The sequence below is a fragment of the Hirundo rustica genome, chromosome 4 (assembly GCF_015227805.2).
Source record: "Hirundo rustica isolate bHirRus1 chromosome 4, bHirRus1.pri.v3, whole genome shotgun sequence".
Classification (NCBI taxonomy): Eukaryota; Metazoa; Chordata; class Aves; order Passeriformes; family Hirundinidae; genus Hirundo; species Hirundo rustica.
Window position 1 is genome coordinate 65,787,463 of NC_053453.1, and position 12,639 is coordinate 65,800,101.

Consider the following 12,639-nt stretch of genomic DNA (forward strand, 5'->3'; position numbering starts at 1 on the left):
AGATTTCCCAGGGGATATTCTCATTTGTGAGAGGCGCCAGCTAGCATTCCAGCCAGCCTTAGGGAGACCTGGGATTCCCCACAAATTAAACAGGCTGTCCAGCAACGCTCTTCAGTAAGAACAGCAGTAGCAGCAGGTAAATGAAATGGCTTGGTGCTATTGTACATCTCAGTATTTCTTCAGAAACATTTCCAGGAGGCTCTGGCATAGCTTGTGTCTCACGAGTTTGGTGTAGAGGGCATTTGGAGTAGACTCAGGCAAGGAATTTCCCTAACAGACTATTTCCCCTGTTTTGGTGCTCTTGGCACACTTCCATACTCACAGCTGCTGGCACTTGTCACTGCCACGCCCCACCAGGTAGATGCAGGAAGGCGGTGTACAGTTCTGGCCTTTTTTCCACATCAGATCAGTCACTGCATGCCCTTTTTGTAGAAGTAGTAGTAGTAGTCATAGTCGTAGTCATAGGAACAGTAGTGGCAAGTGGAGAAAGAAGTCAGAAATTTTCACTCCTAAGATAGAGTGTACTGTCACTCAACTTCAAACTTGCCTCTACCAACAACCAAGGCAGAAGTATTTTTTTTCAGAGGGCAAATAAGCCTGATTTCAAATTAAGTGATTTCAAGGCTTTCAAGATTCAGCACACACATCAAGCCTTAAAAACAAAATTCTGCTTTCAGCTCAGTATTTATCCAAAGAGCAGAACTGCGTTAACTAACAGAAGCAAAATATTTTAACTTACATTTTTGTATTACCTTTTACTAAAATCCTATTAGGGTTTCATATACATACTTTTAAAATATACCTGATTTAAAATCTGAACAATTTACTGAAGCAAATTGAGGTAACTAATACTAAGGAATTACTCATTTCATAGCTGATATTATTTTATTTCTCAGGGGAAAAAAAGAGCATGATAGCTGTACTTAATACTTTTACATGGCTGTTCAAGTCTCTTTTGTTTGCAGAAAATTTGAATAGAATTTAAAACAGGACCCTTTTTTTTTTTTTTTTCCATATGTTAATTGATATCTTACTTATTAGATTGCATCTTTGGGCCCAAGAAGTGCAGTGGTCAGAGAAAGGTCCTAATCTGTGGAATTATTCTATTGCAGAATCCATGTTTCTACACAGAAAACAAAAAGTGTGTTCCACTCCAGCATTTGGGCTTACAGTATAGAAAAGTTACTGTGCAGCTATGGTTTGAGTCAGTGATTTACAGGATTGGGGTATTCATTTTTTTTCTGGGTGCATTAAAGTCTAGAGCCAGAATTGACTTGGATAGGAGAACCTATTCTGAGGGCAATTTATGAAATTTATTTTTCAGAAAGTAAAACTCATCATCTGTGAATAATGTATGTTTCAGGTCAAAAAGCAAATAACCTGCAGTTATTTTCTTAGTACAAATTCAATAAAAATTACCTCCGTTTAGGACTTTGTAAAATAAATGTTAATATGGACCACCAAGAAGTCTAACAATCAAAACTACATCTCTCTTTTTTGTTCGAGACAAAAATAAAAAGAACTGTCCATCTAACGTCCAAAATAATTCTGCACCCCATATAGAATATTGATATTGATTTTTACATTTTAATATCAATGGAAAATCTTGTTTCTGCCAACACAGATATAATCCAGGCTCATGAAATTCACACATTGTTAATTCCAAAAATTCCAGTTTCTTGCTTTGCAATGTTTTTGTCTCAGCGGGGATGGAGCACACATCATGAGGCAATAGGCTGTGGTTCTGGGATGTAAAACCACAGAACATTCATGTTAGTGAAGTTCTGTGAAGTGTATCCACCAACTTTATTTGGGTTCTGGTGCCCAGTAAGCTGATAATTAGCTTTGCTATCTGTCGTTTTGTTTATTTTGGTTATTAACCCTTGACTGTTTAATGGTAGAAGACCCTTAGGGCAGCATTTTCCAACACAGGATAATAATCTCGATCCACAGTAGATATCTTAGAAGTCTGTTAGTAGCTCACATATTCTTTTCCTCCCATTTTGCCTTGAACCTTCAGCTCCAGAATAGGTCTCAAAAGAATCAATGCATGAACACAACAATTTTCAGCAAAGGAAGGAAGCCCGTGTATTTTAGCTGGCAATTTTAGGCTATCCACACAGGCATTTGAAATGGGCAGATACTCACAGAGCCCATGTTAAGTGGGAAACTTGGTCCTAGGTAACTTCATGGAGCCTCCATCTTTTGTGTCCTGCTATGACTCCAGTGCATCCAAAGAACTCTGAGTGGGTATCAGTGTGTAAGTTACTGCAAAAATCCAGAGGGAAGTCTCCTGTACATTTCTTTTTATTTTTGCTCCAGAAGGACAAAAAAGAGAGATGTAGTTTTGTTAGTTAGTCTTCTTGGTGGTACATGCTATATTCCTACATATTCCTAAGCCAAGGTCATTTTTATTGAATTTGTACTGAGATAAAATAACTGCATCAAGCAGTCATTATCAGTGCTCACCCTCTGCCCTCTGAAAGATAAGGTTAAATTTTAGTATTACTTAGGATAACCTCAGGCTAGTTAAAAGGTGTTATACAGTAGTTGCAAAGTCCACATCAGCTGTGTTATAATGTTATCCAAATTTACAGCTTACTATGTGGAAGGGAAAAAAAAAAAAAACAGCTTGAGCTAAAATGGAAAGTGTTGCAAACTGCGAAACACCTCAGAAATCCTGTCTTCAATATTAATGAGCATATATTGTTTCCACAGCATTACAGCTGCAGTATTTCACTTCCTGATATGATAGGAAAAAAAATCCTAACATCTGCTTGGAATGTTTAGCTGAAAGAGTCAGCTCCAAAAGCACTTTTAGAGCAACTGGCCTGTTTGGCAACAAATACTAAGATTTGGAACATTATTTCACTTCTCATCCCCAAGTAAAGAAAGGGAAGGATATAAAGTACGTTTGAGGAAAGAAATAATCCAATTTTAAACACTAACATAATTTTATATGGTGAGCAAAGAAAAATGAGACAGTATTTTTTTAATGCTCAAGAACAGGAAACAGAGGGAAGGGAGAGGAAGTTGGGGGAAACTAAGTTCATCATGTTCATGAAAGCATCAAAACAGCTGTGCAGTGCTATCACTCTATGGAAATGTTTTTGGGCATGGAAGAAAATTCCTTCAGTCAGGTCTGAAGTCTGTGAAGGGTAATGGAAAGCTCTCACAACAAGCAGAACATACAGCACTAACTCAGTAAAAGCTAAACGTAATTGTACTTCAGTTCGGAACTCCCTTCACCACGCACTTTGTGGGTGTCTTCCACACATGCTGCCACCACAAGGTTTCTGATACCTGGTATTAGGCGGTGCAACCATTCCCCCTGTTGGAGTTTCTTGGAGCATTTACTGTAGAGAAAATTGGTTGTATCACTACTAAGATTGTCTGACTTGAGCTGGCTTTTAAACTTGACAAATAACCCTTTGCAAAGACTGAAAGCTTTTATGTTAGCTACACATTTCAGGGCAGAGGTGAAAGGAAGGATTTAAAATTACAAGTGAAATATTCCTTTCATATATTTATAGCACTTAAGAAGGAGAATCTTTGCATGAGGAATAGTTTCCTCTGTTTCAAGAATGCATTGTGGAAGAACGTTGTCACCACCAAACTTTGGCAAAGGATGCAAATGCTTGGTATATAGTACTCTGTAAATGTGTATTTACTGATCCAGTGAGAATTCCTGAACTAGGAGTCCACTCAGATATATCCAAATTAAAGGCTTTGGTATAGAGGGTGAGAATTACAATGGGTACATAGAGAGTTCTGTACTGTAAAGCTTTGATGCTATGTTTATATGAAAAAGCACAGTTCACTGACAAAGCAAGACAATTAGTGCCCAGAGTTTGGGTCCTTTTCCTTCTGAGTTTCTCTAGACCTATCTAATGGACTAAACACCCATTAGAGATCAAAGCACATCTTCTGATTTAGTCTCTTCTGACAGGAACACAGACCATGTGCTCTACAGTTTTCCAATCATGAGAATGAAAACATAGTAAAAGGGCAAACCACTTGGAAGGGACAATCCTGATCCTAATTAAAACATTAAGAGAGAAGCACTTGAGGTATGCTTTAATCTAGAGCCTGAACAAATGGAGGTCATTCTGTGCTTGTCTGTAGCAGTCCATCACCAAACATCCTCAATAAAAGCAAGAATATCTTCCTGGCATTTTTCTTTGTTCTTCACATCCTGCAAAAGACTGTCAAGGGGACTGTCATTTAGGCCATGTTACAGAGTTGATAGAACTCTTCCATTTTAAGGGAAAAATGATTTGAGAAATTCTTGAATTAATAAAACTGGCATCTATTCAAACCATTGCAACTTTTTTTCAGACTTTACAACAGGAGTTTTTCAGAATTATGGTTTCAAGCCGAAGACAAGAGTTCTACAATAGGATGCATGTTTTCTCACATACTAGGGGTTCTAATGGCTGCTTTTTTTGCTTGGCGTGTGTGTGTAACACTGCTCACAACAAATGACAAGAAACTCTGAAAGTCACTTCTTGATGCATTTAATTTATTTTCTGCTGTTCTAAGAGTTAGGGTATTATGAAGCGTGAGGTACACGTTGTAACAAGACCAAAAGCACTCCAGTTGGATCAGGTAAAAACAGGTTACAAAATATTAGGAAAAGAAATACTGAAAAATACAAATGATATCATCCAGTCACGGATCTGTTGCAAATCCAAATTCTGAAACCCTTGAAAATCAGTCCCAGGAAAGGTTCACGGCCGCCCTTTCAAAAGAAAGATAATCCAGTTCTAGGAGACTAAGAGTGGAGGAACCTCCCATGCCAACCCTCTACTTGACCTTTGCTGCCTGAAAAGTAAATTGCATCCTTGGTGCACACAGAGTTGACCTGGGGAACACTGCTCTTTCAGGACTTGTCGTTAGGAGGTTTCTTCTTGGCTTCCACATCCTTCTTAAAATCTTCCAGCTTCTTTGCAATGTTAGGAATCTTTAAAGACAAAACCAAACAATCAAACCCCACACAACAAAAAATCCTGGGCTACACAAGTTTCATCAGGAAAGACAGTACCATACACACAGTAAAAAATTCTGTAATTTTTAAAAGATATTTCCCGTATATTTTACCTTGCACAGAGATTAAATCTAAGCAGTATCAGGCAAAGAGCAGATGAGAGCACCTCACATGAGGCTTCATGAAGTATGTAGACTATTAAGGCTGTAAGTCAGCCAGTGGTGATGGGAACAGGAGGAAGGAAAAAAGATCACTTTACAGGAAATTTAGCATGACCAGTCTGGCCTTCTGACTGAAAGAAGACAAACTGCCAAGAACAAGCAGATTTAAACACTGATGCACAGGCTTTGGTTTTCAAAGGGGAAATTAGATTGCACTATACCAGTCATAACCCAAGAGAAAAGAGATGTTAGAGAGCATCAAATATGTTCTCAAGAAATTTATTAAGAAATATTTCTCCTGGTTCATCTGGTGGGAAACAAAATTCCTCACTGGGGAATTCTACTGCATTGCAAATTGGCACCCTTTTGAAGTTTCATACTTGAATGAAACTTCAATTTACTGCATGTGAGCTTCAAAACTTCAGGTTTCTCTTACACATAAAAGAATTTTTATAAAATAATCAAACAGTAAATTTTGATAACTTGAAAGGGGGGAAAAGCTGAAGCTCTTAATAGAAAAAAAAGATTATGACTAGCTAAAACTGGGAAGTGATAATGTATGATTTTACAAGCTAACTGCTTCAAACAAAATTAAAGAAAATTTTTCACTCTTAGCTGTGAAAAAAAAAAAATCCTGGGTTTTTACTTCATAGGTAACCTGACCATAGAGCAGAAGTTAATCCAAACAGAATGCAGCTCTCTGACTGAATGTCTGAGGCTCACAGAACTGGTAATATAAGTTCCTCTTACCTTCCTTTTCAGAATTAAGCTCTGTTTGAGCAAATGAAATTAAGAGCCCAGCCTGTAACAAGCCTCACATTTAAAATAAACCAAGAGAACTCCACCACTGTCAGCAGAACCCTCCATGTGCTTTTTACTAAGCACACTGTGTGTACAGCTGCAGAATTAGGACCTCATTACAACAAGTTTATATTAAATGTCATCTCGAACCAATCATCTTCAACACCAGCAATAAAATTTCCACGTCCAGTCTGCAAGTCTGCATTTCCATGGAACCACTTCCAGCAAATCAAAAGCCTGAGTCCCCCTCTTGTGGCAATACTTTATTAGTGCTGCGAAAAGCACCATGTAATGATAACATAATACATATTGATACATCCAAATATATTCCTATGACTACACTTTTGTAACACTGTAAAACATTTCACAGAAACACCAGCCTTTCATTAGTCCTTCTCCTGGAGTGGCTGACAGGAAAAATCCCCAAAGTTTGTTGCATAAACAAAGAGCAAAAGGTTAAGATTTTTTTTTAAGCAAGGTAACTTCAGTAAGTCATCAATAAGACTTCAATGCTGAAGATGAGAGTAAACAAAATATAAATGTCACCAAAGCCTCAACAACTCTGGTTTTTTATTAAGGCTAATACAGAATGAATAAGAATTTTAAAAAATTTATATGTTAAATGTTATTAATTCCTCCAGCCAGAAAGTGGCACTGCTCTTACAATGGATTCTGCTGACTCGGCAGAAATTAAAAGCATGTTTTGAAGGCTCAGCCTGAAATCTTCTTCTCACATTGAAAACTCTGTTAACTGAGAGCTTAAAAAGAACAAAAAAACCCAAAAAATAACCCAAAACTACAACAAAAACAAACAGACAAACAAAAAAACCAACTCTCTTTCTTTTCTCACTGTGAGAAAAGAAGGAAAGCAAGATTGCAGGTCAATACATTTTTTGAAGCAGGAAAAAGTATCACATTTTCAAAAAGAGGTGGCAAAATTCATTTTCATTATAGGTTCAGAAGAAAGACATTTCACATGCTCTGAGGATTTTTATTAACATTTATACTGAGTGGAGAACACTGTAAGAAGGCAGGCTATGCAAGGCAGGAAACCAGTACTTTAATGCTGGTAAAATTCATGATAAACCTTTTCTGCTTCTCCTGTCTTTGCCTATAGATGGCTGGGCTCCAGGACTGAGGAGAAGTTTAGGCTTTAAGTACTACACTACCACAGAGAAGATGATGTTCTGGTTACACTTTTTTTTGCAATTAAGTTTGGAAAAGACCTACCAGATCACAGAGTCCAATCTTTGAACAATCACCACTTTGTCACCTAGACCACAGCATTAAGTGCCATGTCCAGTTACTCCTTGAACACCTCCAGGGATGGTGACTCCCTCATTTCCCTGTGCAGTGCACTCTAATACCTGACCACTCTTTCAGTGAGGTAATTCTTCCAGAAAAACTCTGAGTTCTCCTGTAGCTAAAGTCAGCATGATCTGCATTCTGTTTAAATAATATAAACCATGAAATTAAAGACTGATTCAATTCTAATTGAGGGAAAATTTTCAGTTCAGAACAAGTTTATCTCTGAGAATACCAGGATACTCACATCATAGTTCTGAGCCAGATACATCCCAACCACGTTGCCAAGAGTAAAACCAAGCTAAAAGGAACAAAGGAGAAAAGTTAACATCCTTCCATCAAAAGTTTATTGGCTAAAACAAAGAAAAAGGGATATTGCAAGTTATTTCATGATTTTCAACTCCGCTTGTACTTAATTTCCCATCTTTCATCCAGAGAGATGCAATTTTACCCATCTTCCTCACCAGAAACACCTCGCCATTATGTCCAAAATACCACAGTCTTGTTATTCCCCACATCCACAAGACTACTTGGATCAAGATGTGTTTATCCTTGTAAGGTTCTCTACACACCCACAAAGGCAGTAACTCCTAGAAAAATGGGGGAGACAGCAGAAGGGACATACATATCACAGAGCTCTTGGTCCGTGCTGGGAAAGCCTAAAGCAACACCTCACTAGAACAATGCTCAGAACAAAATAAAACCAAAACCAAAAACGAAACAAAAAAACCCCTACGCAATATGAACGTAAACTGATGTAAACCTGCTTCTTTTCTTTGCAGCAACAGCTTTGCATCTTCCAGACAAACCCTTCTGACCCCAAGAGACTAGTTCTCAGCTAAATCTACTCTGATCTAGGGGCTCCTCCAAGGCAGTACAGTTGGTTGGAAGCTGGGCACAGCCTCTTTTGACAACTGTGCAAACTTATAGTTGATGAAGGATGTCCATAAAAATGCACTCTGGCCGCAGAGCAAAAACAAAACACAAGCACAATTTCTGGCCCAAACCCTGTTTGCCGCCTGAGGAAAATCCGCAAGCATAAGAACAGTTCTGGAGTGAAAGAAACTCCTCTTTTCAAAGACATGCCACAAAGATTTTCATTCAGCAAGTACTCAGTACTCTACATTTTATTTTTGTTGTTACACTTCAAAGTAAGTTTGCCCTGTACCATGAACATTCATGTAACTATTTTGAAAGGGGCCACTACTAATATTGTGCTTTCATTCATTTTTAGTAGACAGATCACTCTTTGTGACAGTTGAGGCCAGTTCTATTAAAAAAAAAATGTTATTGCTCATGGTTACTGCTGTCAAAATAAGACTATATTAAGAAAAATAAAACCACTGTCCACAAAACAACTTTGCCATCACTTACTGACCAGACATCTTTTCCAGGCCCAAAGCAGCACAGAAAACAACTCATCTTTTCTGTGATTCAGACTCCCGAAGCAGCACTGGTGAAAATCTATCTATAGAAAACTAAAATTGGATGAGAGCTGTCAGCTGAACTCTGACTGCAAGTCACTTCAGTACTTCCTTAAATAGATTTCTGGTCTTATTCCTTGTTTATAATCACTTTCTTATGCTTAGCTTTAAGAATTTACGAAGAATTATCCATGTGTGTACTGCCTTGTAGTTTCAATTACCAGCTAAGCAGGTACTCTAGGAGATACTAACAAATAATGCACTGATGAAAACCAGACCTGTGACTCCCCTTAATTCAGAGCATCACTCTAAGCAGAGGAGAATTTCCTGTATCTTTAGCAGTGTCTGGGAAGCCACCTGGAAACACAAACCAGATCCTTGTTTATTAGCAGTGTTCTATGCTTTTACTCTAGAACGTCCCCAATATAGATCATATTCTGTTGTGAGATAACCCTTACTCAGTAGAGATAGTACTGAGAACAGTACTCCCTAAAGTGCACTCCTTTATTGCAAAGTCCAGTACTGCATCTACCCAGTTACATTTATTTTTAGAGATGAAAATTCATAGGCGGGGGGGGGGGGAATCACTACTTGAGACTTCAATTATATGGAAAGCAAAATACATAGCCAATGAAAATGTGCATATTCACTAAAAACAATAGGACTGATGAGGGTTCAGGGTCTTCCAATTTCCACCCAGCATTCCAAGACGCATTGTCAACAAATGGCATTTTTAAAGCTTAACTTTGGATTGCAAAAACACAAGGCTCGTGAGATTATTCCTTTATCTCTCTGCTACAGCCCTAACCAGGCAGAGCAAGTGCAATCTACACCCAAGGAGGGAAGAAACCCAAAATTAGTATATCTTTTGTCTAACTTTCACACACTAATGAGAAGTCATAAATATATATTTTATCTAGTAATAACAACAAAAAAATAGCAGAAACCAGTGGAGCTGACAAACACAGGAACTTTGAGAGAGGCTAACCATATTTAGCCTTACTGAAGGTTTCCATCAGAGTGCAGAGGGGATTATAAACAGCTACAGAAACGACTGAGGCTTTCATACTTGTTATTATGAAGCTGGGATGAGAAATAGCCCTCATTTATTTATTATATAAACAAGCAAGACTCTTCCAACTTACAATAGGCTATCACTTCTTGCTCGGTATCAACACCTGCTATGAAACTCATTAGCCAGCTGAATCATCTCATCCCAAAGAAAGACAAAGCCTAATATGCAGTCTCATAATTCTGCTGCTCTTCGGGGCAGGAATGAAACGTGTCCCTTGCATTAATTTCCGTATAAAAAAATCCACATCTCTAGCGGTACACTTTTAAGGGTGTACAAAATGGCAAGGGCTGACGCCCCTGCTCTCTTTAAAGGAGAGAGGTATTTATGCTTACACGAAGAAATTTGAGCAGCAAGGGGAGCATCGGTGAGCAAGCAGAATCACCACGGCGAATTAAGAGCACGACTTGGAGGAAAAACAAGCCGTGGAACTCCATTTGCAGAGCAGCTTTAAGGCACCGTTCTGCGAGAACAAGGGGGACAGCTGGGAAGGAGCGGGACAAGGGAAGCCGCCCAAGGATGGGGCGCTGCCGGGGAGCCAACACCGAGTGCAGCCGCCCCGCTGACAGGGGCCGCGGGCTGCCCGGACACGGACACGGGCCCGCGGGGGTCGGGACACGGACACGGGCCCGCGGGGGTCGGGACACGGACACGGGCCCGCGGGGGTCGGGACACGGACACGGGCCCGCGGGGTGCCCGGACACGGACACGGGCCCGCGGGGTGCCCGGACACGGACACGGGCCCGCGGGGTGCCCGGACACGGACACGGGCCCGCGGGGTGCCCGGACACGGACACGGGCCCGCGGGGTGCCCGGACACGGACACGGGCCCGCGGGGTGCCCGGACACGGACACGGGCCCGCGGGGTGGCCTTCCTCCCCCGGCCGGGCAGCGGCCCCGCCGTGCCGTGCCGTGCCGTGCCATGGCGGCGTCGCCGCGCCTCGGAGCCCGGAGCCTTACCAAGAACTGCAGCATGGCGCCCGCTGCCCGCGCTGCCGCCCCGCCCGACAGCCGGGGATGTCAGCCGAGCGGCGGCTGCTCCCCTTCCGGGCCCGCCTTCGCCGCCATGGCCCGGGGAAGGCTCTGGCCCGGCCCCCGGCCCGGCCCTGCCGCGCCCCGGCGTGAGGGGGAGCCGCCACCGAGCCGTTCCCGGCCACTCCTGAGGGGCTGCAGGGGGCACCGAGCGGTGGATGTTCTTTGGCTTTGGTGGATTTTTGTTCGTTTGTTGGTTTTGGGGTTTTTTCTAGGTTGTGTGAGTAGCTGTTCTTTGTGGATCATTTTGAGTTCAGCTTCTTTTTATGGCTACACTTAATTCATGGATATTCGGGCAGTAAATATCAGTTAGGAAGGTTTCTCCTGCTGCAAGTCACTAAGAGATCGCAGGCTTTATCGTAAATTAGTTCAAAACTTCCCCCTCCCTCAAATTTTCAGACAAAAAAAAAAAAAGCCAACAACACAAAAAAACCACCGAAACAACAACAAGAGATATCCATATTTCTGAAATACCGGGAAACTCTATCCTGAAAGCGAGTTAATTCACGTAGTTATTTTCAGTTCCCGGAAAGCTCAAACGCTCCATGTCACTTCTGACTTTCTGGGGAAGGTACCTTGGTGAAGTAAAGAAGTGTCTCATCTCCTACCCACTTTAGGTAAAAAAAAAAAAAAAAAAAAAAAAAAAAAAAAGGAGGAGATACTAAGATACTAAGTTACTACCTATTTTTTGTTCTGGGGATACCCTGGTAAGGATCCAGACTTGAGACCACTGTCTCCTGAATTCCAGGGTGACCCAAAGCTGCTGCGTTGTTTTTCCCTCCCTGAGCGAGAGCTGCTGCCTGGAAATGACACAGAGATTTGGATGGATGTGGCACAAGAGCCAGGGCTGGGCTTCCTTATCCTCTGGAATGACCGACTCTTCCAGGGGTCTCACAAATGCGCTTCGTTCTGGAAAGAAGAGCAAATGAGCTGCTAATAACTATTTTCCTAATACTTCTCCATGTGTGCAGGATCAGAGTACTGAGATAATAGACTCCAGCCTGAGCACATGTCAGAAACCAGATGGGGCAAACAAGGCTTTTAGTAACTCTAATGCCTCCGCAGTATCATCACAGGGAGATAAGGTTCATTAAAAATGTTGTTATTAGGCTTAGGCTATAATGAATACAACATGTGTTACACACTCTTGGCTCAACATTACACAGTTATTTTCCTACATGCCATGAATTTCCTCTGTGACATTTAGCAGACTGACTTTTTTTTTTTTTTTTTTTTTTTTTTTTTTTCCTTTTAAAGTAAAACTATTCCATTTGCACCAGCCTGAATAATTTTGGGTCAAAGACTATAGAGGGTGGGTGCTGTGGATGGCATACAGTGGTGGAAGGAAGAGCTCAGTCTGGTAGTTATAAATGCAACTATTATTCTTTTATAAATGGGGGCATATGGGGGGGGGGGGGAAGAAGCTAAACAAACAAACAAAAAAAAAAAAAAAAAAAAGGCAACCCAAACCTACTTTTTTGCTGCTAGGGAAGACTTTTTCAATGTTATCTACTGCACTCTGGTGTTCTGCAAGTACATTCAAGCCCCTGAGGCATGCAGAAAGCTTGTTTCTCAGGAAGTACTGGCTATGCAACATTATTCTCAATTGCTAAATCATATTTGAAGATGCATTCATGTTGATTTAATATTGGTTTTATAGTGCTTGTGCAGCACATGTCTACTCCACTCCATGGAAAGTGAGACCACCTTTTTTAAAGGATAACATTTAATTTACTCTGCTTTTACAAAAAGTTTGCTGGGTTATGAACATGCTAGGGCAAGGATGTTTTATATGTTAGGCCCAGTAGAAAAAGAAAAGTGTTCTGTCATGGTATTGTGAGAACTGCTAACAAAGAA

General features: G+C 40.7%; 1 protein-coding gene across 1 annotated transcript; it reads right to left on the reverse strand.

The window, feature by feature from the left end:
- Nucleotides 1–4,501: 4,501 nt before the first annotated feature.
- Nucleotides 4,502–10,832, reverse strand: STMP1 (short transmembrane mitochondrial protein 1). Its single transcript, XM_040062183.1, has 3 exons — nucleotides 10,711–10,832; nucleotides 7,502–7,555; nucleotides 4,502–4,963 (listed from the first exon to the last, which is right to left on the reverse strand). Exons 1-3 carry the CDS (start codon nucleotides 10,723–10,725, stop codon nucleotides 4,883–4,885), a joined length of 150 nt encoding a protein of 49 aa, XP_039918117.1. The 5' UTR covers nucleotides 10,726–10,832; the 3' UTR covers nucleotides 4,502–4,882.
- Nucleotides 10,833–12,639: the final 1,807 nt, after the last annotated feature.

Excerpts from the sequence above, each read along its gene's own strand:
- STMP1 (XM_040062183.1), bottom strand. Across the intron at positions 4,964-7,501 it reads ATCTGGCTCAGAACTATGAT|ATTCCTAACATTGCAAAGAA; the intron begins GTGAGTATCCTG and ends TTGTCTTTAAAG.